The sequence below is a fragment of the Brienomyrus brachyistius genome, unplaced genomic scaffold (genome assembly GCF_023856365.1).
Source record: "Brienomyrus brachyistius isolate T26 unplaced genomic scaffold, BBRACH_0.4 scaffold38, whole genome shotgun sequence".
Lineage (NCBI taxonomy): Eukaryota > Metazoa > Chordata > Actinopteri > Osteoglossiformes > Mormyridae > Brienomyrus > Brienomyrus brachyistius.
Window position 1 is genome coordinate 3,287,700 of NW_026042313.1, and position 26,501 is coordinate 3,314,200.

Genomic DNA, 26,501 nt, shown 5'->3' on the forward strand with positions numbered 1-26,501 from the left:
ATGGAATAAAGTATGTTGTGTATGTGTTTTTGGGTATTATTGTATGTATCGGAAGTGTGTGGGATTTCAGAGTTAGGCTAGTGAGTGTTCCTGTCTTGCTCTGTGTGTGTGTGTGTGTGTGCGTGCGTGTATTTGTGGACCAACATGTGTGTGCGTGTATGTATGGGTATGTGAAGGTTTGTGCGCTCATGTGTGTGTGCGTATGTGTGTGTGCACGCATGTTTACGTGTGTGTGTATATGCGCGCATGTGTACATGTGTGTGTGAATGTCTTTGTGGGGTGTGTATATGTGTCTGCATGTGTGCATGCGTGTTTTTTCATGTGTGTGTTTATGTGCATGTGTACATGTTTGCTTGTGTGTGAATATGTGTGTGTGCATGCACTTACGTGTGTGAATGTGTGTGGGTGTGCGTACATGTGTGGGTGTGCGTGTGTGTGCGAGTGCCTGTACGTCCGTGTCCATTCATGCATGTGTGCGCATGTACCATGTATGTATGTGTGTGCGTGTATGTGTGAATGCATGTGTGTGCGCGCGTGTGTGGATGCATGCATGTGTGGGTGCGCGTGTGTGTGCGTATGTGTGGATGCATGCATGTGTGGGTGTACGTGTGTGTGCGTATGTGTGGATGCATGCATGTGTGGGTGCGCGTATGTGTGGATGCATGTCTGGGTGCGCGTTAGTGTGAGTATGTGTGGATGCATGCATGTGTGGGTGCGCGTATGTGTGCGTATGTGTGAATGCATGTGTGTGTGCGTATGTGTGGATGCATGCATGTGTGTGTGCGTATGTGTGGATGCATGCATGTGTGTGTGGATGCATGCATGTGTGTGTGGATGTATGCGTGTGTGTGTGGATGCATGCATGAGTGTGTGTGCACACAAAGTGACACACTAATCCATCATGATCTCCATGAATTGCCTGAAAAGCTTAAGCTCTCTGTCTTTCATTCTCCCTCATTAGAAGTTTGAAGAGGGAATTTAGGGACAGGAAACCACCATGACCCAAAGCCAACTGACCTTCTGCTGACCTGTTCCCACCCACTGCTCCCAGTATACCAGTCTGTAACTGTGTTACCTAGCAGTTACCATTAGGGCCTTAGTCATTGCTTATTGCTTTAGGCTCACATTCACCTTGTTATGATAATGTTTGTAACACATTCTCTCTTATGGATGTTTTATATTAAAATTCACAGTAAATCTTACAATCAAATTGATTAAATATTTTAATATTTAAATAAATGTTAGTTCTGTGTTTACTTCTATGAAGTTTCCTAGAAATAAGTTTTCATGATATGTTTGTGACCCCAAATGGGGTTATTCGTGTATCATGACAGGTTTAAAAGATGATGTTCAGATCAATACCTCTAGGGCTGAAACATAATTCTTGTATCCTTGTCTGGTTATGATATATGATTTATTTTCCATTTTTATTTTTCTGTTTCATGTTGGACTACAAAACACCTTATAGGAAATGATCAACGGATTTTTTTTAAGCACAGAAAGACCAAAGCAGGATAGAGTGAAATTTAAAATCAGAGATTAAGACTAAACATGAGCCATTACAGGCATGCATTTTAGGAGATAAAATCAAAGGTTCTCATAGTAATGGTTTGCAACCCGACAGTATGATTAATTTTTAAGCAGAGATTAATAATGCAAAGCTATGTTGCTGCTACTTGAATTTAAAGGAACATTACCATTTATGGGAATTATTGGCTTAGCACCAGAATATAGCATCTTCAAAATTAACCACAAAATGGGCAGATACTGCTTTCCCGGTACCAGGGTTCACTCAGTCTCTTTCTTACTCTCCTGCCTCGTCTCCAGTTCATTTGAGTCTGTGAAACGCTGTGCTCATCACTGGTAAATTTCATTATTGAATGACTGTAGTGCTGGTTTAGTATTCTTACTAAACCTAAAGCTCCTGTAGTATCTTTAATATTGTGGATTGCCCCGATCATCGTCTGCCTCCTGCCTGCCTGCCTGCCCATTGACGGAGGCGTAAGAGCGCCTGTCTTCTCACATGGGCTGCATGAGGCTGTTTGGGGGTTGTTCGGGGACTGCGTGGTGACATGGCACTCCCTGTGCGCAGAACCGTGGACGCCTGGCTGAGAAACGCTCCACACCCCTGGCCCTGACTCGCACCCCCAAGAGGGAGCTGGCTTCGGCATTCAGCAGCGACGACAGCGACGGCTGCAGCGGCCATGCTGACATCAAGCAGGAGCAAGAGCTTCATTTCCCTGCTGTAAGAAAGAGGTCAGACCATCATTTCTGCTTCATTGCCTCTACTGCAGTGTTTCCTAACACAGTCCTCTGGGACCCACAGACAGTCCACAGTTTTGTTCCTACCAGGAGTGGGAGGGAGCAAAAATATGGACTGTCTGACAGAGCTGTGAGTGAAGAGACATGTGGACGGTGTGGGGGTCCCTGAGGACCGGATTGAGAAACACTGCTCTGTGTGACTCTCGGTATCTCTTTGTGTCCCTGTGTGACTCTGAATATTTGCTATGGAAGCCAGATCTCATGCAACAACAATGTTTACCACATATGTCTTGACTGTGTGATGCATTCTGGCCTCTAGAACAGTTTAGGACTCTCAAAAAACATGCTTGTCTGGGTGCAGAAACCCCCCCCCCCCATAAATATATATGTTTGTGACATGGAGTCCTGAGATGAGTTGATCCTGAATTGTTCTCAGAACTCGCTTTATTGCCAGTATGCACAAACATACCAGAATTTCTGTGGTTTAGGTGCCAAACATGCAGTACTTAAGTGTTACAATGTATTCTTTCAATGATGTTAGTCTTGCTTTGTCATATTAACCAGATACCCCAAGTTTAGTTAGCTGCTGTCATGGATAGGGAGCCTGCACTGGAGAAATGAATACATTCAAAAGCAGAAGCTGGCAGCTTGACCTGACCCCGTAAAACATCCTCCCACATATGTGCACTTTCTCACATTCATAAACCAAATATACCACTAGAGGTGAGAATGAAAAATGACTGGCCTGGCGATCAGTGAAGTGCTTCTCTAAGTTTGCTGGGAGTAGGTGCTGGAAAAAGGCTGGTCAGATGTGCAATGGACGACATGTCATTTGACAAGATTAGCTGCTAAAAGAGGATGCCGCTCTTTTTATGGTGTCAATGTGCTTCACTTACTCTGACTTTTGGAATTAAAATGTATATGCTGCCCAGTTCCCCAAAGCATGTTTTGCCATTTGGATTGTGTGTACACATCATATTCCTCTATTCCTCTGTCTTGACTGGAGCGATACTGACTGCTTTGGTCGCTCCAGCTGTCACTTTAATATATGTGTATGTTTGGATAGTTTAGATACATTAAACTGGCTGCTAGACCAGTGTTTCTTTCATAATCTGCAGGTATTTCAAGCTCTTTTTTTGTTGCTAAATGGTGTTGGGTACTGTTCCACAATGTGTTTAAGGAGTTCAAAACTCCAAATAATAAGGCATGATTCATTCATTTTAATAAGAATCACAATGATACATTCTGATTTTTTAATAATATTTATAACCACTGTTATTAGCTAAGTAATTTAAAATGATTACACAGGGAAGACGCTGATATGGGTTGCATACCACAGACTTTGGGTGAGTTGAGCTTCTGGGTTTTTAAGGAGAGTAGCAAACGTTGCTTTGGGCAAGCTACTGTTTCAGATACTTCTAAGGTGTTCATTATTTTTAATTGCAGATGCAAGAGGCTGTTGGGTAAAAATCAGGCTAACTTGTAAATGAAGCCTGTTGTTATAAATAAATATATTTGCTGTGTTCTCTATTGCCCCCTAGTGATTTATTAGGATGGAGCAACATGCGGTCCTTACAAAAGTCTTAAATTTTTAACTGTTTTAACAAATGACCAACAGCTGTGATTTAAAGATGTCTGTTTTGTTAATAAAAAAGGAATGTAATATGAAATTGTTTTGGAGAGGAATCACTGACTTTCTTAACCATATTTAAAGTTTTATTTTGAGACGGCTCTTTTACAAAACATGAGGCTGTCAGATTACAGAAGTTTCCCATCATGTGATGTCTGTTGTATTTCTTACACAGTGTACAGTGCTTTTGGCAATACTGTCTGCTGAAGTATAAATGTAACTACTGCGTAGACCTGGACAAGATGAACTCACATAGGGATTAGAGAACAGTATCCGGTTAATAGTAAGTGTGCCAGACAAAAGTCAAAACTCAAGTAAGCTTCTTTTCACAGAGCAGTATTGTAAAGAATGAGCATATTGAAGGTAGATGCAGTATGGTCAGTTCATTTAGGAACTTCTGCTCCCTTCATTAAGAACTCAGAAAAACCAAGGGATAGTAAATTATTGTATGTCATGGCCTCAAACATAATTATGGGATGTCTCTTCAAGATTGATCGCGAAAAATGCATTTAAGCTGGCATAGGTGCAAACAATAACTTCAAAGTATTTCAAGCACAAGAAAATAGCTTATACAGTGACCTCTAGAATTATTGGCACTTGTGGTAAAGATTAAAACTATTTTAAAAATACCTTATTCTCAGAGAAATCCTACCTTTATTTGAAGAAAGTTTATTCCAGGGGAAAAGGAACCCTTCTCAATAAATATTCTTTTTTTAAAACAAGATTACACGTGTCACAGTTATTGGCAGCTTGCATTTGGTAGTTTCTGCAGCCTCCCTTTGCCAACATAACAACAGTGAATCTTCTACGCTGCTCGATGAGATTGAAAGGGTCTGAGACCATTCCTCTCTTTCAGAGGTCCCCCCTTTTGGACTGTGCTTTTCAGCTCACTCACTGGTGTTCAGTGTGGCTTAGGTCAGGGCACAGGGCTAGCCACGGCAAAAGCTTGTGTTTCTGGTCACTTCACCATTTTGGTGTGGATTTGGAGGCTTGTGTTGGAGGTTAGGCATCCGGTGAACTCCAGGCATTTATTTATTTATTTATTTAAGGTGCAATAAAGGCGAAGGCTTTCTTCTGGCATGCTATTCCAAATAGTTTGTTGGCACAGAGGTTTTGCCTCATTAATATTGGACACCCCAAAAGACTACGATCTCCTGCAAATGTCCAGCCTTGGAAAAATGTTTGCATGGGGGCAAAATGCAGGTTCATTGCAGCTCCAGTTGTTTCCACTTTTTAAATTTTGCCCTAATAGTGGACATAAGTATTTTAAGGCATGTAGCTATTTTTTTATAGCCATCACTTATTGAAGAAGGTCTGTTCACGCATTTACATATTCTTTTGTTTTACCTATGTTGGTGAATAACTAAGGGTATTTGTCTGTGTGTCGCCTCATATTTATACCCCAGTAAAACAGGAAGTCATGAATAATCACTCAGGTGAAATTATTAAAGTAAAATGTAAATGGGAACATGCTTCAATTACATTTTTTTCCACAAAAATTTCTAGGCGATATCAATAATTGTGGCACATGTGGTTATTTATGAAAAAATATTTTGATGAGAGTTCTCGTTTCTAAATTTCTTATGTTCTTATCTTCTTTTTCGGAATACTTGTTTTCCTGGATTCAAATTCAATTAGAGGCTGGATTTCTCTTATTTTTCCAGTGTGAGATTGAGCTAATTGACATAGTTTTTTTGTGTCCTTTTTTACTCCTCTTTACAAAGTGTGCTGATAATTTGGGCACTGTGTAGACCACTGCTTGAATGTACCAGCCTTCTGTATGGTAGTATTTAGAAGAAAAACATTTACAGTATATTTACCCCTGGGCCAAACTCAGACTTCATCTGATCAGAGTTCAGATTTGAACCCGGTATATATAGTTTCACATTAAACACAAACTAATTAGGCAACTTTTTTCAGTTACCCATCAATTGTTTGAAGCCAATAACATTGAGTGGAACAACATTGTCTCTCCTTCCTGTAAAAAGCTATCCACAAGATTACCAACAAGACCATTTCAGGAAATCAACGGGAAAAACTGTCTTATACTAAGATATTTTACCAGTTACATTTTTGCAGGTTTCCTTTTTATTTGCAGTTGAGACCATTAAAAGCTTAAAACGCTTGTTAACAGCAAGTACTGTCAGACCATTTAGAATCAGGATCAAAATCAGGTTTATTTTGCCAAATATGTGCATACACAGTGGGAATTTCTCTCCAGTTGTCAGTGACTCTCATATGTACAGTGGGTACAGATACACTTAAGACAAGACAATGGTTGCATAGAATTCTGTTGATATATACAGTGATGTTGATATATAATCCATCAATTTTCTGAAACTGCTTATCCTGTTCAGGGTTGCGGGGAGTCCTGAGCCTAACCTGGAGGCTATGCGCACAAGGCAGGGAACAACCCAGGATGGGTCATAACCACTCACACACCTTTCACACATATTGGCGATTTGGCCATATCCTTCATTTACCAATATGAAAAAACTTCTTAAAGACAATGTGTAACGTCACATGATAATAAAGATAGTAAATAATGAATCCATTCATCCATTTTCTGTACACAGTTGTCCTTTGCAGGATCACGGGGTTCCAGAACCTATTGCAGGAGCTTGTAGGGCATAGCGGGGAGTAACTCAGGATGAGGCACCAACCTGGTCACGCTGGGCACGCTCACAAACGCAGTCACACCTATGGCTGATTTGGCAACCCCAATTAGCTTTTAGACTGTGGGGGGGCAGGACTGATGCACTTGGACGAAGCCCCACGATGAAATGGGGAGACCATACAGTGACTCAAACCCAGGTCCCAACGGTGTGAGGCAACATCGCTAAGCACTGTACCACCGTGCTGCCTTTATTTATAAAACCTGTAAACAACAGAAAAAAACATAATGTGCATTCTCTTGCATTAACATTTGATAAATTTTCATTTTATTGCCTTTCCTGGTTTTATTATATGTTATCATTGATATTTATTACCATGTATTTGCCATTTCTCTTTGCAGTAGAAACATCAGCTAATCTTATTTGACTTGTACTAAAATGTTTAATATTTGCATTAGTTCATACAAATTTTCATTCTTTTTTGACTGCGTAGTCATGTACAGCTTCATACTGGAAGGCTTCGAAGACTTGTTTCAAATTACTATAAAAAGTTTTATAGGCTGTAATCTTGAATACTTTCTGTATCTTAAATACCATCAATTTAATAGATTCTTCTTCTCGCTACCCCTTAAGTAAAACTAACATGTTTTAATTAATTTTTGAAAACATTTATTTATTTGTTGTGTGGAATGGAAATCAACAAATATTTTTAATCTCAGGTATCTTGAATCGTGTAATATGTAATTCTTTAATGATACAAATGTTTGAAAGAGTTAAGAATGTAACATGCAATCTTGAATCAGAATGAATGTAATGATATTTTGTCCATTGATTACGGTTATACAGTTCAGATTTATGCTTTTCTGTTTTCCCCCTGTTCCTTTAGTATGTTATATAGCTTTATGTGCATGTAAACGCTCTGCAAAGTCTTAAGGCTCAATGTACATACCAAACATAGTAACCCAACAGAATTCTTTAATTTGCCTGAAACACCTCAACGGAATTACAGGCCTTACTTCTGTGATGTGGTGAGATCACCTCGTAAAACAATTCCAATTGGCCGCCTACCTGCAAGGATCTGTATGCAGACGGCAAGACAGAGATGGAACATGTAGGGCAAGCTGACCAATTGGGCAAGCTGACCAATCGGAACGCACTGAACTCTTGGGGGGTAGGGCTTAATGCTCTAACAGAGCATTTCAGACAGAGGTATAGGCAGAGTGAATTGAGATGTACAGTAAAGAGAAAAAATGTGTTTTTGAAACACTGAAGCATGTAAATTTCTTCTACGTAGACCCCCAAAATAAAATTATAAACAGTGAGAAAAAGTATAATAAAGCCCTTTAAAAGGAAGATCGAGCCTTCACTTTAGACTTACGGACTGTATGTTTTATTGTGCTATACTTTTGTATTTTGTACGTGATACTATGGTGCTTTGAGACGAATCCAATTTCTATGGAGGATATGGGTAGAAAAGAGTTTTAATCAAATCATATATTGTCAACGGGGATTTGAATGTAAAGAAACATTTTTTTATGGTTTCAGTCTCATCAAAATTTTCTAGAATATTTTGCATTCCAACCATTTATTCTGGTCGGAGCTGTGAAGGCCATGCACCCTTCCCAGGCTGCATCAGGTTGAGTGATGAACTTTCTTAGTTTGGGTTGCACTGCAGCATACATTTGCACCCATAATAAGAGTCAAGTCTAACTAGATAGGAGTCAGTGAAAGGCAGTAGATACCCACACTGTATCAGGCCGATTATCTGCCGGGCAGATTCTGTCATTCTGTCCCATGACGCAGTGGATACGATGTCGGAGCTCACTGTAGGCGGCTGGTGAGAAATCAGCCTACACAGAGGTGTTCCCCAGCCGCCCCAGTGGAGAATGGGGTGGGGTGGGAGGTACAGCCATGCAGTTATGCAAACTCTGTGTTTTCATGGGCAACTTCAAAGTAGGAAGGAAGGCTTCATAATAAACATAGTATCTGTGGGTGGCGTGTGGCTGCTGCCTTTGCCAGCAGTTGGAGCAGCCTGTGCATAACAGCTGTAAGATGCTGCTGATTCACACCGTTGTGACATTAGTGACTATTTTATGCATATTCTATGTTATGGCTTATATGCATATGAGCATTTACTTTGTACCTAGGGTTGTATGCTGAGCTACTGTATAATGCATCACAGCACCGCAGCTATGAAATCTTGTACACTTGTGTCTCTGTGTGTAAATAGTCTTTCATTTGGATGTGAGGAGGCTAAAGAAAGTAATTGAATAGAACAAAGTCTGCTTGTCCCAGGACTGTACAAGATTTCTGTTAGGTTCTGCATTTCTTTTCATGCCGTAATGTTTTTTTTTACTTCATATGACAGTTTTGCATAACTTTTGTAGGGATATGGGATGTTCCTGATTTTATTGCTATGTCTCCCCTAGCAGCCAGATGTGGGTGATTCAAAGTATCCATAACAACCAAAGCTGTGTTGGAGCTCAGCAGATGTTTGTGCATCTGGATCACGAGCAGCATGTATTTCGAGGATGGGTCAGTATGAGTGAAACAGAACACATACATCCCCCTGTTGTTGAAGTTGTGTTCTTTGGCAGTAGCAAAGTGCTACCTTGACTGGGATGTTTACAACCAGCCCCCCCCCCCCCCCCCCCATTCTGAAAATCTGGCTCTTTGTCTGGGTCATTCTGTTGTAAATGGATTTTGAGAGTGAGCGGGTATTGAATGGTTTAGGATGTGATTATGGACGTTAGCGCCTTTAGCTAATAATTAATGATAAAAGATCTCAGCATTCCCCCCCCCCCTGACAGGCCAGTTATCTCACCCCCAGACCAGTATGAGGTAGCTGTATGGAGATGACCTCTGCTTATATAGATTCTGAGCGGCTCTGCCTGTCTCTAAGGTTTCATTAGCAGACTGATTTGGGGCCTGTGAACTGAATGAGGTTCTTCTTTGTCATGCTGAATCCTGCTTTATTCTGCTCAATAGCCCCAGCAATGGGTGAACAGTTCGGCTCGCTAAAAGATAGTCATCTGTCTCTATAAGCTTCAGAAAAGGGGTAAATATCTCCTTCCATAAAGGGTGAAAGTAGATAATCATACCGGCAGGTAGCAATAACCCACCTATGTAAAGTGTTTACAACCTGCCTCATCAAATGGTAATAACCCAGATGCTGTAATGACTGCACTCTTAACTTCCATAAAGTCATATAATTTGTCCAACCAAGGGGTAAAACATATTTTTAGAGTAACATTCAGCTCAGCTACAGCATAATTATCTCACTAACGGGTAATAATCCTTTTTACCATTGTATTGCAGTTTTCTATTACAATAAGAAAACTGGTGGACGTTTAATAGTTTTAACATTGCTTAAGCATGTTTTTTCCCAGTGTTTAAATAGAATTGTGGAAAAAAATTGCATGACTGCTGTTTTCATAGTTGCTCTCAATAGGCAAAATATACTGCACAATAACAGAATATATGGAACTTTGACAAAATCTATGACCAACTTATAGCATACACATTCACCCTGTTGTAACATATTTATGTGTCATCAAAAAAAAACAAATATATCTAAAGCAAAATCTGCAGAGCAATAGACAGCCTGACAATATGCCGCAGTGTGTCATTATTATCTTCAAATGAATGACTGCCTTCAAATGAATGACTGGATATGTTGTTAGTGGGAAAACGACAAGCTTAGCGGAAGGAAGGTGAGATTTTACGGAATGGCAGAAAGGTGACCATTTCAGCAGTCAGGCCGGGAAGACAGAAGTGTGGTCATGCTTTGTCAAGCAAAGAGTCAGTCTTTTCACTCTGAGCCTGGGTCTCTGAGCCGGGATGAACAGGAAGTATCTGCCTGTGTCAGCTTGTTAGGGTGTAAGAGCAGCTTAATGTATGGCAGCTGTGTCTAAGCAGGCTGGGACCTATAATTTGTTCTCTCTAAACTACAGTTGTGGCCGTGATTGAAAGGCCGCATGGGTTCTGCTGTGGTGGCTTTTTCCCAGCCACACATCACTGGTCATTGCACAGACCTCCCACAGAGTGCTGCCCTGCCTACTTTCCTGGACGTATTTGCATGTGCCTCTAATATTACCCACATATTAATCTGGATTTCTACATCATTCCTCAGGGCTCCTGAGAGGTAGAGAGCTGTTCATGGTGCAGTGAGTGGAATGTGTGATGTGTAAAGGAAGGCATTTCCTATACATATAATCATTAGATGGCAACACGTTCATGTAGTAGAACGTTCTTACTTAATGTATTAATTACCAAGAAACTAAGTGTTAGTTATTTGCTAATCCCATGTTTGTTCATCATTAATCAATCATAATGGGTCATGTATTTCATGCAGTTATTTGGTCATGATTTGTACTTGAGAAGTAACCAAGTTACTGATTTACTTGTGCCCCCTCAAGTAAAGTGTTACCCTTCCAGCTATTCAGGAAAAGACGGTTACATCACATTATGTCTGTGTGAGAAAGGGACTTGCCCCTGAACTACTCTGGATAGATGTTAGCGCTCATGCTTTTAGCCTAACCGCCTGATTTTGGATCTATCGACATCAGCAGCATTCTTAGATTTAATCTTAATCTCTTTGTTAAGTACTATGCTCCAGGGAGAATTCTAATGAACCACATTAGTGATACGTGTGGCACCGATTTCCATTTCCACTTGGTATTGGCCCTAAAAACCAGAGAAATACACATCAGGCATCGCACAGTAGGCATAATTTTTGGGATTTTAGGTATATTGTTGAGGGACACCCGGGGTGGGGGTTGGCAGTGTTGTATGGCACTGGGTCTGCAGGGTGGCTCTTAAATTGGCTGACCGGTTGGTAAAACTTCTTGTCGGCGAATTTTACGGTGCCGAATAGCGGAATGATTGATTTCTGGGACATTGTGCTCCATTTGTGGACGCTGGAGAGCTGTTGTCAATTTGCAGGAGAATCCTGGACCTTCAGGGACAGGTGGGATGTCTGACATGGGCCATAAGCTGGAAAAAAGCCATGTCATTGAAAGCCTATTCTCAAAGTAAAGCACATTTGCTGTAAATCTTCTCAAACAAAAGGTATACTGCTCCTGTCATAAAACTACTTTGTTATGTAGATTTCATAAAACTGTAAAGTATTGGTTTGATTCTATTATGGTATTCACATGATGGGCACTACTTAAGGGTTTCCCTGTTTTATTTTACTAAATGCAGTTGAGGGATGTGAATATGTCTGTTCAAGTTATTACTGTCAGGCTCCAGGTATCAGCTTCGATGACAATAGAACGGTAACAGTCAGAATGAAGACCCGTTATCAGTAACTGGGAAGAAATTTTAAAAAAATGGTATAATGCCATGAAAAACTCGGCCTTTACATATGAAGTTATGGTTGTGAAGTTATAAAGTTATGGTTAGTGCAATCTCTGTCAGAATTTCAGTTTTAAAGATGTTTCAGCTAGACTTTTGAAGATTCTCAGCAATATATTATACATTGAGAGAACTGTTAAAGTTTGACGGGCATATGTATCTGGAAAGCGCAGGGAGCTGCATTGTTTCTGATGGTGCTTATTGTCAGCCTCGGGAACTATTTATTATTTTAGCTGTTAAAGAGCTTCTCTCAGTTGTACCTGTTCTAAGATAAGAATCCATTAATATATTGGAGGCATAGCTCTACTATAGGAAACAGTTTTAAGATTAACTGTTGATAATGTCCTCACCTAGGGTTAGTGTGCTGCTGTCTTCCTCAGTATTTCCCCTGAATGCTCATGCACGCAAAATGTAGATAATTATGACCCGAAATGCAGCACTCTCACACTCTGCCTCTTTCCCACCTTGCAGTGAAGGTGACCTCTCCCCCACCGGCTCCAGTCTCCACTGCAGCCCTGAAGACCAGCCTGGCAGTGAGGTCCAGAGGCAGCGCTTGCTTCTCAGGAGTCCTGGTCACACAGGTAGGACAAGTGGCTAAGATGGTTGTACTTTTGCTTCATTTATTCGCTTCAGAGTATTACTCATACCCTTGTGAATGGCATTACTGAGCAGTAACCCATACTTTTGTTGTTACTAACACTTAATTTTAGTAAGAAGCATGCAGTCTGCAGAACAGTGGGTGAGTGGGTGAACAGGAAGTTCTAGAACAGGTTATATGAACTATGGTTATAGCTCAACTACGCCATTTAATTGGGCTACTGTCCTTGTCCCAGTATACATGCATGGGAGGGGAATCGATTTATTGACCGAAGTATGACTCCACTACAATAGGTGGCGATTTGGCCCTTTAGCTTGTTTGCATTGAGCTTTCTCTGGTTTACCTATTATGTCACAAGCGTAAAAAATAATAAAATAAGTAATAATGGATGCGTGGACAAATGAAGTGACATAGGCTTTAATTGTGATCTGGTTGGAAGAACAGATACAACAAGATCAGGATAGCAAAACAAGAAATAAAGTATTTGGTATAATATACTATGACAGCACGGTATTGGATATTTTTCAAATATGGCAATGTGATTTTGTTGTAATAAATTTTGGGGTATTTATGAAACAAAAAAGAGTTAAACACAATTTTCTCACAAACCCGTCTAGGAGTGATTTAAACCGCAAGGATGACAATGATTATAATAGTCTCAGAGACTGTATGCAGCACTCATGCGAAAGCAGCTGAGGTGAACTTTAAACAGATTTTTAAGTGTATACTAGATAGTTTTGAAAAGGAATAATCATTAAAATTACAAAACTTGCAAATTTTTTTTCCTATGATAACGAAAAATGTTTTAGCAACGTAAATTCCATACGCTATAATATTTGTACCAAACTGAAAGTAAGAAAAAGCCTGATCTTAATCTAACTGACTAGCGATATAAGATTTGGATTTGTATAATATATGGTGTTGGTGTTATCGCATGTTGACAAGTCCTATAATATAATATTAAAAAATATTTTTTGAATTCATTACAAAATACCCCGCCTCGCGTTGTGATGGTACTTCATGAAGGCACCAGTTTTTATGCCAGTGGAAAACCAACACTTTGAAGTACGGTACTTTTGGGTCATTCTTGAAGTACAAAAAGTACTTACCTAGTGCGATGGAAAAGTACCCTTCAGTTGAGCATTGAATTAGACAGCTTTACAGCGCTGTACATATCATAGGTGCTGTACGTTGCACTCCTTTTTTTTTAATAAAATATTCTTTGTGGCTATGATGTTATCCGAAGGGAGACGACACTGCCGTATGGTGCTGGAGTGCGCCAACAATGCGACCTCTGCTATGCACCATTCTTATGTTTACTGGCTGCTTCTGTTGCTTCCAGGTCAAAACCCTGGGGGAAACTGTGGAGCATACGCAGAGTTCTTAGGCCAGTTTCAGTCCGAGTGAACGTATACATGCAGGAGAAAATCGACTCCCAATCACATCATCTGAATGTCTTAGTCCGACTTCAAGAAATTCGATTTAGTATGATTTCAGTCGGACTAACATCTTTACATGTACTTTAAAAGTCTAAGTGTGCATGTAAACGTACTGAATGTTTCTCAACCTGGTCCTCGGGGACCTTCAGACAGTCCACATACCGGGATCTGGGAGGGAGCAATAATGTGGAATGTCTGGGGCTCTCTGAGGACCAGGTTGTTCTAGAATACATTATACGTTGTCTTGTATACGAGTGGTGCAGTGGCTCTGTAGGTAGCACTTTTGCATCAGACATGCTCTGTTTAGGGTTGAAATGCCACAGCTGGCTCTGTTTGAGTGGAGTTTGCATGTTCTCCTGCTGTTTGTGTTGGTTTCCTTCCACAATAAAAGAACATGTGGTGAGTTGGCATCCGTGATTTGTGATAATGTGTCTGTGATCTGCAGTGGGGTGGAGTAGTGTCCTGTCCGAGGTGTTCCCCCGCCTGGGGTGTGTGTGTGCCCTGCAGTGGAGTGGTGTCCTGTCCGAGGTGTTCCCCCGCCTGGGGTGTGTGTGTGCCCTGCAGTGGAGTGGTGTCCTGTCCGAGGTGTTCCCCCGCCTGGGGTGTGTGTGTGCCCCGCAGTGGAGTGGTGTCCTGTCCGAGGTGTTCCCCCGCCTGGGGTGTGTGTGCGCCCTGCAGTGGAATGGTGTCCTGTCTGAGGTGTTCCCCCGCATCGGGTGCATGTGTGCCCTGCAGTGGAGTGGTGTCCTGTCCGAGGTGTTCCCCCGCCTGGGGTGTGTGTGCGCCCTGCAGTGGAATGGTGTCCTGTCTGAGGTGTTCCCCCGCCTCGGGTGTGTGTGTGCCCTGCAGTGGAGTGGTGTCCTGTCCGAGGTGTTCCCCCGCCTCGGGTGTGTGTGTGCCCTGCAGTGGAGTGGTGTCCTGTCCGAGGTGTTCCCCCGCCTGGGGTGTGTGTGTGCCCTGCAGTGGAGTGGTGTCCTGTCCGAGGTGTTCCCCTGCCTCGGATGTGTGTGTGCCCTGCAGTGGAGTGGTGTCCTGTCCGAGGTGTTCCCCCGCCTATTCTCATTCGCCAGAGTGGAAAAGTATGTTTAGTATAAATTTTTGAAGAGTATGTCTATTCCATTTCTTTGCTTTCCTCCAGCCTTTGGTACTTCACGTTATGCAGGTTGTGCAGTGCTATAGGTGCCATAGGCAGCTGCCTCGGGTGGTAGCTTCTTAGGGGTGCCGACTTGCCAGCAAAATTCAGGTCAGGGGGCGCTGGCCTGATGCCTGCTCGGTGAGGACTGCTACAGACATACCTTATACCTTCTCATCCAAGAATGCAGGTTTTGTCCTGTGCATAGCTGTATCACAGGGGTGTTAAACTCCAGTCCTGGGGGGGGGGGGGGGGGTGGGGGGGGAGTCCTTTGTAGCTTAGTTCCATCACTCTTCCACCACAAATGATTCAGCTTAAGAGCTGTGTAGTAATTAGCACAAGCAGTTGAATCAGGTGTGTTAAATGAGGGTGAACCAAAAACTGTGCAGGGCTCTAGCCCTACAGGACCCCTGCTGTATCATGTACAATCTGCAATGAAATGCTCTGGCTATTCTATATTTTATTCATTTCATTATGCTGCCCTCCACCATTGTAGTGGGGGGAGGGGTGGGCACATTTCCTGCATGCTGCTCTGTTCCCCCTCGATGGTGATCAATGGCCCTCACCTGGCCTACCCGGGGTCCGCTGCCGCTACCGGATCAATAAGCCATTAGCACCATTCTGTCTGCGCTAATGTGGGAATTGATGGGGGCACTGCACCCCCGCCCATTCCCACCAACCACTCGCTGATACCTGCTGCTCTTTGCCACTCTCCGGCCTGATAAAGATGACAGATTAAAGGAATAAGGGGGAAATTCAGGAGTTTGTCTGGGCAGACCAGTCACTGGTCATGACTGAGAGAAAATAACTGCTACAACATCTCATTTTGTATCCCTGGATCGGGGATGCCTGTGGTTTTGGGACTCGTCCAGGACCGGCAAAGACCCTTTCTTGTTAAGATTTGTTAACTTATTAATTTTGCAGACACATTGCATAGGTGCAGATCTGGACCTGTTAAAGTTATGAGACAAACTGCGCTAAAAGTGAAACAATGGTACAATTGTGACAGCAAAGAAAAGGGTGAGTTAGATAAGAGGCTTAACCTTGTGACCAGGATAACTCTATGAATCAAAATCCTACACCTGAATCTATACCCATGATAGACCCCAAATCACCCTAAAATTGCAGCTGCACTGCAGAGGGTGTCCGAGGGCAAAAATGTTTTTTTTGCAGACTTCCCAGGAACATTGTACAGGTCAGTAATTCTCAAACAAAGATGATTTTCTGAATATTTTATATACACATTAGTATAGTTTTTTTTACCGTTTCCTCCTTGCTCAGCAAGTGTTATCAGTAGCAGTCTGGTCGTGAAATGTATCATGGGGGAATTTAATGGCATCACCATATTTTGGAAAGGTGGGGAGAGTGTGGTAGGTAAACTTGCAATATTTGTATTATACTGCAGTATTTTCATTTGTCAAAATTCATCATAGCCTATACTGTATTTCTATACTCTAGATCAGGGGTCTCAAACTCCAGTCCTGGAGAGCTGGAGCCCTACACAGTTTTTGGTTCACCCACATTTAACACACCTGATTCAACTCTTTGTGCTAATTACCATACAGTTCCTGAGCTGAATCATTTATGGTGGAACAAGGAAATAACTGAGCTATACAGGACTCCGGCCCTCCAGGACTGGAGTTGGAGACCCCTGCTCTAAGTGATGCTCTATACAATTCTGGAATTGGCATACCCTAAACGAAAAAGCTAAGAGTTTTATTTCTAAATACTATTCTTGTTCACTGTGGCTAATCTTGAGGATAAACTGTAAATAAAAACATACATTTTTTATGTTTTATTGTGCAAAAGGAACATGTCAGTGTAGTCGTGCTAAATATTTTAGGGAATGTAAGGAACCGTGATTGCCCCATATTAAAAATTAAAATGGTGTGTCTTCTTTTGAACCAGTATTTTTTGCAATAAATTAACAGGTGTAGTTTCAGAGTTATGTGTCACAGGATGAAACATTGGTTTTCACATTTCCAGTTGATCCATTCAGTAATAGTAGACACTATAAAGGTTTTGGGGGGTGGGAGGAGTAGGGATTAGATGGGGGTGGGGTGGTGTTGTCCAGGGAATACATTGCTGTCATTCCAACACCCTCCTTTCTAGTCTCTTTCTCTCCTTACATTTGCCTCTCAGTTAAAGAAAGAAAGAAACTTTTAGTCTGTTTTCACAGGGTATATATGTCTGGCTATTTTGCCTGTGTTTCAGGAAAAGGTTTTTTGTTTGCTGGATATTGATGGGAAATGAATTTCTGGCCAGCTAAGTGGTGGGACTTTTAATTAGTGCTGACAGACTCAGGCTCTGATGTCACCAGAGTGTTTGTCCTTTGTCAAGGTGGACAAACGCTCTCACGGTGCAGAAATTTGGACGGGTTAAAATATAAACACCTTTATTTTGGGATTTTTAAGGCCTCCTGATTTATAGTAACAGTATTTGTTTGGCTATTCTGCTAGCTTTTGTGATAGTTTGCTTGCCTTGTGTCCTTGTCACTCATGTTTGCATGTCACATTTCCCTGCCTCAGCTTAGTGTTGTACATTTTTCTTTGCAATAATGCTGGCTTTCTCAACAACACACACATTGCAGTTATGTTCCCTAGTGTCCAGTCCATAGTGCAGGTCTGGCTATGGCTGAACAATGGTTGAAGCCATTGTTACACAGTGGCATCTGTGCCTTAAGGAACAGTGTTACTAAGTCACCTTGCAATCTCTGACCTGACCAGTCTGCAGCCCTGCAGAATGTGTGTTATTTAAGCTTTGAACAATATCCGAGAAAATTAGCATAATGACAACTAAAAATATAAAATGAAAATTATATGTGCGCGCACACACACACACACACACACACAAACACAAGTTGGTCTTCCGATCTAAATGGGCACCGTCCATTCATTTCTGTGGGAAAAAGCCTAAACCCAATCACGACACCCTTAACCAGCCCTAACCTTAACCATAAGTAACCAACCAAAATACAAGACTTTTGGCACTTTTACTTTTTTGATTACATTCACAGATTTTTAGAAAATTGAGGTTTTACCGCACTTTGGGAACATTTTGGACCCCAATTGTGATCTATGCAAACCCACACATAAACACACACACACCCAGCCCTAACCATAACCATAAGTAAACAAGCAAAATACAAGAGTTTTTGCATTTTTTACTTTTTCATAGCAGTCACTGATTTTTATTAGGAAACCGGTCCCCATGAGGGAAAAAAACAGATATTTATCACGTTATGGGGACATTGTGTCCCCATAAGGATAGGTATACCCGCTCTCTCTCTCTCTCTCTCTCTCTCTCTCACACACACACACACATACACATACACACACACAGACACGCACACACACAGACACACACACACACATATAGACAGTGGAATCATAGATATAAACGTGTACTAAATAAGATCCTGTTAGATATTAGAGTGGTGCTTTTGCAACATTGGTTGCTTTGTCGAGTCCCTTTCTTTCCGCAGGGGTGTCTCCGTAGTGGATTCTCCCGTGTCATGTGGGATACTTATCTGTGCTTCATTACATACAGTATGGTCGTCAGCATATAATGGCACTGCAAAGCAGTAACTCAGTGTCTCCATCCCTCAATCTGAAAAAGTATAACTGTGCAGCCAGGCAGGAGAAAGCAGCCACTGTAGCTTTAACGGCGGCCTCCTTCCTGCCGATGCTGGCGTCACACCCCTCCCCTTTCCTCCCCTTCCCTCTTGGTATTGGAGGGTATTGATGTGGAGTCTGTTTGTGGGAGGAGGCTTGGAGCATGACTCTCTGTACTGCTTGTTGGCGTGAAGCATTATGTTAATGCAGGCTTTGCACATTTCTCTGTGTTTCTATGGGAGGGAAATTATCCAGGGCTATGAAAGAGAGACCAAGGGAGGGAGAGAGAGAGAGAGACTGTGCAGCTGCTTCAGTCTGATCTGGCAGAGCGAGGGAGCCTCTATGAAAACAGATAATCAGTGATTTTGTCAGGGAGCCTGGGGGGTGTAACCAGCACGAGGTGGGGAGGGCGGCCCAGCCTGCAGACTCTCCCTGCTTCCTCAGGCCCCTTAGGCCGCTGCCTTCGCAGAGTTAAGCATGTCCACAGGTATGTGGCTACCTATCTGCTCTGGGTCGCTGTGCCCCCCCACACCCCCACCTTCCAGGTGCTAACTTTTGATCTCGCTCTGTTGCAGACAACATCCTGGGTAAGCGGAGAGCCTATTCCCCCAGCAGCAGCAGCAGCAGCAGCAAGAAGGCACGTAGCCAGTCACCTCGGGGTAAGAGCACATGGGCCCAGGCCCCTTCTGCGTCTCTGTGAGCGCACGTGTGCATGTGTGTCATTCTCACTTTAAAGATTACAGTGTGAGAGGAATGGTTTATTGCTGTGGCAACGTTAGCCTGATAACGAAAGTACAATTTGTGGATTTTATATCAACAAAAAGCGAAGTTGCAGAGTGTAGACGTGTGATTGTTTGTGGAATATATGATGAGTTGCAGCACCGGATCTGGCATGAATCATGCATCCATCATTTCGTAACAGTGCTGTTGTTCAGGGATAACTGCTTGCTTAGCAACAACTACTGCTTAGCAACAGTAGAACTGTTCAGCAACAGCTCACTGCATAGCAACAGTAGCATAGTACCACTGGTCCTTTCCGACCTCGGCGTGGCATTTCAATGTGTCTCCCTTTTTAAGTCTTTTATCATGTTTCATTTGAACGGTTTCCTTAGCTCATTTTATACACTGATTGGTGTTGTGCATAACATTTCCTAGACAAGTAGCGTTAACATTAAAAATACCCCTGGCAGTCACAGACTTAGATTTGAAATTCAGTACTTTATTGTCCTTGTATACAATAGTAGAGTGAGACTGGGATAGTGGCTCCCCGAGCATATCAAACACAACATATGACAGGACAAGACATGACATGTAGTTTTTAACAACATGTACAAAATATGAAATAGTGCAAAGTAAAATAAATATGGGCAAATTTGTTGTCATGGCATATTTGTTAAGATTAAGGCTTTCTGAGAAACTGTGAATGTGGCAGTATGTGTTAATGAATGGCTGTAGGTGAAGTGGTGCAGATTGCAAAACACTGCTTTGCAAAATAGTGAAGGTCACAGGTAGTTCTTAAGAAATCACTAAATTGATCTCTGGGGGAATCAAAGTATAAGCATATGAATGTATGTGTAGGTGTTTCTGTTTTGTGTGAACTTCCTATGAGTATTTCTATCATACATATTTTATAAAAGAAGGTTTCTTTTATTAGGATGTTTGACTTTTGTGGTCTAGCCACTGAGATCATATGACTGATATTCATTTCCTATCAGTCAGTGTGTTTGCTGTTTCCAAGTCGGTGTATATCTGTGCTTTTCCATTGAGAACCATTAATGAAATAGTTTTTTCCTGAGCAAATGGCAAAGTAATTGCCGAATGTATATTGTCATTTTAAACCTGAAATGTACAAGTGCCAAATGTTACTAAAGAAGAGAACCGGCTGGAGATAATATGTATAGAAAATAAGAGTGTATGTCTATGTTTGAATATGGGGACCTTTTGATTGATTTGATCTCTGTGTGGACCTGAAAAATGGTCATTTGGTCCCCACAATGTAATATAAACTTAATCCACACACACACACACGCACACACACACACACACACACACACACACTTCCACTCTAATGAGAACCCTCGGGTGAATTACATGACCCTTTGTGAGGGAGGGAGTTGCTTCTCTCCATTTTTTGAGGCATGGATTGGGTTTCTCTGTGCCGGGTAAAAATAACACCTCCCTTGAGAGCCTCTGTGTGTGCCACCTACTTCGATTCAGTGATGGTGGCTGTGCTGGCACGGTGATTAATGCTCACAGTTGCTGGATCTGCACTCGGAGCGATTCACATCTCCCTGGAAGCCTGCCGTTTTTAACACCTTGTGATGGGAGACTGAATAGTTTAACTTTCTCCCCAGAGAGCTCGCACACCCTGAGCCAGGAGTCGCTGAGTCACATGACCCCAGAAGAGCACTACCGCCGCATGATGTCAGCGCTCAGTGAGCCAGGGTCCTATGAGGAACAGCAGCAACGCATATTCCAGCTTGCCAGTAGCATGGGCGTGCCCAGCCCTGCAGGTGAGCCCTCAGGACGTGTGATGAAGTGACAGCCCCACACAGCCATGCAGGACACCCAGGCAGGCATATTGTGTCCGTACCCAGTCTGTCAGCATGTCAGATTTGATCCCCTCTGTCTGTTTTTTTGTACCAGTACTCTATGCTTTCCACCACAAATATACATGTAAATTATAACAAAAGCGATTGTCCTGATACTTCACTGAGAACATTTATTGGCTTTCACATTTCCAGTTGATCCATCCAGTAATTGTAGACACTGTAGTGAATGGGGGGAGTAGGGATTAGATGAGGGCGGGCTGTCCCGGGAGGATATTAAATCCACTAAATGTTTGTTTTCTTCACTCATATAGTGACCAAACAAGTAACACGTGTACTTTAAAAGTAGCCAGAACGTTTAGATGTTTTCAATGGAAATGCCCCCGCCCCCCCAACAAGGAAATGGTTGGAAGATGGCTGGGTAAGAGTATTATGCCCACATTGATTTTGACACTGTAGCTCTATGCTGAGGTGTTTGCCTGGGATTGTCTCCAGGAGACTTTGGCATATGCATGCCCTGTGGTACCAGTCTGTATATTGTTACACTGTTTGTTATCTAAGTTCTGGTTCTTGCACTTCTGATTCCTGTCTTGTTCAAGGAATCAGAAGTCCTGTTCAGAGTGAAGTAAAAGCCTTACTCTAACAGTGAAAAACTGCTTTTCTATTAACAAAGGACAAATTTGTCAGCCTAGCAATAAAAACACATGGAAGGAAAATAGAGACGCTCCTCTACATAAGAACATAAGAAAGTTACAAACAAGAGGAGGCCATTCGGTCCATCAAGCTCGTTTGGGGAGAACTTAACTAATAGCTCAGAGTTGTTAAAATCTTATCTAACTCTGATTTAAAGGAACTCAGGGTTTTAGCTTGCGCTAAACTAGCCGGAAGACAATTCCAGACTCCAACTTTCAACTTATGAACTTTCAGACATTCTAACGAATTCAAATTGTGTTCATTGGGTTCCCGTTTCATGTCCACAACATCAATTTTTTTGTTCTGTGTGCCAATTCCACCTACCACGACTTCTGGCCACTACTCCTGCCGTGCAGCAGCGTAGCGTGCGTATTTCCAGCATCCTAGTTCTTTGTACTTGCGCTTACCATTAAAATGATGTTGAATAACGACTCACGAACATTTTGAATTATGAACGGCCATTCGGAACGTTTCTTATTCGTAAGTAGAGGAGGGCCTGCATAGGCATCTTAGTTGATATGCTATATGCTAGTTAAATACAGGTTTCTACACGGCTTATGTATTTTTCTTGAGTGCAGGGATAAATTTTATATTTTAGGAGTAAGCTAACAAGGACAGTGAGATGGGAGGTGGTGTTCCTGACACCCCGCCTCCCACACTCCTGCCTGTCAGCAAATGCCAGCATAGTTTCTGTTCCTCATGATTTACAGTAGAGTGTTTCTTCATGTGCTCCAAGTGAAGGCCTCCTTGTAAAATATAAGTAATTAGGCAATACACCAAAAGTGGGATAGTGTGACAACGCTTTATGTAGTAGAGAAAGTTACTTTATGGTTTGGACAATGTGCAAGTCAATGATATGACCAGAACGTAAATGTCTGTGGCATAGACAAGTTCTAAATGACAATGGTGTTAACACATTGTAACTGTTAGATGTTTGGTGATGTTAGGCTGCCCTAATGAGATCAGCATGAATTGCTTAGTGATTATGTCTTTTCATTGAAACCAACATGAGCGTGAGAAACATGGATAGCTTGGATAACCTTTGCTGATATCAATAGCATAGGAGATACATGATGAATGAAACAAACATGCTGTATTGTAATAGAAAGTTCTGAACTTTCCGGTAAACCGCAGCATCAAATTTGCTGAACCATGTTTCCCAGTAGTGTCAGGCTAAGCTTGGATACCAGTGACCTTTAAGAAGTTCAGCACTGTCCACTAGCGCTGCTTTGCTGGGCGCTTTCATACAGTTTTCTCCGGTTATGGCCTGACCACTGGACTGATGAATGGGTTGTTGCCACTGAAGCAGTGCATTAATGTCTGATAGATGACCATCCATATAGCTCTGGGTCTCTGTGCCTTATTGCTAAAGGGGGGTGGGGGTATTGTGCATGTATAGAGCTCTGGGACACATGGATTTCAGACTGAATTTTCTGTCTTTATCCACAGCCCAGTGGCAACGTGACCACAGGTGTAACTTAGTCTCTTTCATCCTAAAACACCACAACCCTAAACGACAGTGTCCTGAATCTATCCATCCATTTTCTAACCACTTACCTTCTTCAGGATCCTGGGGGTGTCCTCTATAGACTACTACATTACTATACATTTGTTGTCGCTCTGACAGTAACTTGTATATAATGTGTGACTGAGTCTGGTTTCATTGTATTTGTTCCCTGCTGGTTGCTTTTGGACATTTCTCGCAGTGGTCACGGAAGTCTGTCAGGTGTTGGCAGTGCAGAGGCATTTCTGCTGTAAAATCTTGTTTCCTTAGTATAGCCCTCCCCACAACTTTTATACTGTTACCTTTGATAAACCCCCTTATTTCCGTTCTTCTCTGGCAATAGCATGGAATTCTATTAGAATAGCAGAAAATGGTGGTGGTGTTTATATGTGGGTTCAGTTAAAAAAAAAAAAAATCCCTCCTTAGTGAGGAATTTGTCTGCATCATCCACAGCCTCAGCTGCTGGGAAACACGTCTGCTGTAGTAATGGCTCTCAAACTGCATGTAATTGTTGTGGGTGGGGATGGCATATCGAGCCACTGTGTGGGTGTCTCAAACTGCAGGTAATTATGCAGAAATGAAGTGCTAACTATGACTTAATGGGTGGCAGAGTATTATGTGGCTATGGTGTTTCAGTCTACCTGTCTGTCAGGTGCCGCTCAAGCAGGTCATCCAGGCTCGACTCAGCTCAGCCTAACACCCACTTTCTGCTTCAGATCTGCTGCGCGTGCGGCCAGAGGGGCTCGGTGTGAGGGTCCCAGGAGCCGTGGAGGCGGGGGGCTCTTCCAGTCAGCGGCGCAAGCAGGGTCTGCCACAGCATCGGGATGCCCACTTTTCAGACAGGTGGGTCACGCTCTCAGAAACAAACCTACTGTACACGGTTGTGCTCATGCTCGTGCTCGCGCTTCTGCTCACACTCATGTCCATGCAGACCTACCTCCACACTGGAGCTGTTAAAATGTTCCACAAGCCTAGTTCACATGCTGCACACCTTGAAGTTCAGTGTTTGCGTTCTTTCCTAAAAAGTAACACTGAATAGTGCATTACTGTTTCTTAATTGGTAGGACCATTTCACAGGTTAATTTGACTGCCCCAGCCCCCCTGAAGAAATTCCTAGGAGAGATTAAGGTCCTGAGGCTAAGCCAGCTGAGAATTAGAGGACTAGGCAGAAATGTCTTCACACGATGTGTCAGTTTGTCTCTCCATCTATGGCACCACACTCTGCCCGCTGTTCCTGGGTAATGTTTGCTGGAACGTGGCTGGCAGTGTCCCTGCCTCTGACTTTTTCACTTTGCAGAAGGGCTCAGAATCAGGCTGCTCACATTCCCCACACACACACCCTCTAACCACTTTCAAGCTCAGATTTTTTGTAATTGATTAACTGACAGCCATTAGCTGGAAGTATTAAAATAAATCCTTTCCGAGGGCAAATCCTCTACCATCACATCTAATAAGAGTCCGCAAGGTGAATCCTAATGAGTTCGGCGTGTGGGAGCAGCACAGGGGCTCTTCAGTGTTAATGAGCTTCTGCACCACGTGCCTCCAGTGAGCCAGGGTGTGTCCCCTTTTGTGGCCCACCCAGTGGGTGTCACTTTGGGGTCCTGGGAAGGCACAGATGATCGACCTCGAATGTCACCCACGTCTGATATGTCAGTGAGTCATGCAAATGTGCTGAATTCTCAGAAACGCGAGACGCGGAGTCACACAGCTGTCCATCACAGCAGGATAATTACTTCCAGTGCCGTGGCACATCTCCACAGGGCTGCAGGAGACCATGGTTGGGAGCCATACCTAGCCTGGACACAGGGCATCTGCCATGGGCATGGAAACGGCTTTTGACCAGTAGCTGTTTTAAGATAAAATGTGCATAAATACAATACAGCTGCAAATCATGCATATTTCTGAATTTAAAGAAGTTGTAGCAATATTTAAGCCTTGATCGTAATGATGTAAATATATCTCTATTAATGAATATGCATGTAAAAGCAGACAGTACAGACTCACTGATTAATGGCTCACTGAGAGATGAATAAATATGTATGAACGAAGAATCCAAATTTGCTACGCCTGTGACGTATCTGTATCATTTGGGAAGGTGCAATTAGAGACCACTTATAATGGGTTTTAGGGGGACGCAATACCAGGGATTCTGAGAAGAGAAGGAGCCCAGGCTTGTGTGATTAACATGGTGCAGTACTACCAAAGGATGCAGAGGGGTCTTAGGGCCTGGGGGCCTATATTAGCATTTCAGCAGCATATTGATCCCTGATTTCCCTCAGCCGCGAAGTGCTGAATGTTAAAACACCAGTATGGATCAGACAGATGTGAATAGCACCCTGACAGCCTACCATGAATGTCCACTGTCTGAGTGAGTGAGTGTCCATGTCCTTTTAGTGTCCATTAGGCAATGACATTAACATAGAATATAAAATAAATAAATATGTAAAATATTAATATAGATAACAGGAATAATATTTGGACATGGTTTCACTGAATGACAAAATCTGTTTTGCTAAATGACAAATTTCATAAACATTCATTTCTAACAGGCAATTGCTTGGCCACCTGTTACCAACATTGGCCTTGACCATGATTTATAAACCTTAAATTTCATCTCTAACTTTATGTTGGAAAAATCTACAACTTCGTGAACAGCTTTCTTATGTTTGACTAAATGAGCCAAATTTGATGTTTTATGTTCACCCCAGCTTTGCTGCTCTTCGGGCGCCTGTTGAGCCATGCCATCACATTCCACCTGACCGAAGTTGCGTCACTATAATTCAAAATTTCCTCTAGTCTTTCTTCTATTGAATGACATTCAGGAAAATTTCTGAGTCTCTGTGTCTCTGTGGAGCAGTGTTTTAGAAATTTCTGTTTTTAAAAGTCTATCCTGACCGTACTTTTAAACGCTTTCCAAGAGACTTGGATGCCAAAGAGATTTTTAAATGATCATTTTACGATTGTCTTCATTGACTTTAGGTGAGGACTGTTTTACCGAATGACACTTTTCTGCTTTAATACTATAAAAATCATTCAATTTAGTATTATTCACACAATTATGAATAATGGTCAAGAAAATGATGTGAGATTAATGCCTTCAAACAATA

The 26,501-nt window shown here is 42.3% G+C and overlaps 1 protein-coding gene across 2 annotated transcripts in view; it reads left to right on the forward strand.

Annotated features, from left to right (window-relative positions):
• LOC125722369 (sterile alpha motif domain-containing protein 11-like) overlaps nt 1-26,501 on the forward strand; it is a 49,532-nt gene that overhangs the window by 13,381 nt on the left and 9,650 nt on the right. For both annotated transcript variants that reach the window (XM_048998522.1, XM_048998523.1), the window contains exons 3-7: nt 2,093-2,256; nt 12,337-12,446; nt 19,224-19,307; nt 21,003-21,161; nt 24,111-24,237. In XM_048998522.1, the coding sequence (XP_048854479.1) occupies nt 2,093-2,256; nt 12,337-12,446; nt 19,224-19,307; nt 21,003-21,161; nt 24,111-24,237 (644 nt within the window). The remainder of the gene's footprint in view (nt 1-2,092; nt 2,257-12,336; nt 12,447-19,223; nt 19,308-21,002; nt 21,162-24,110; nt 24,238-26,501) is intronic.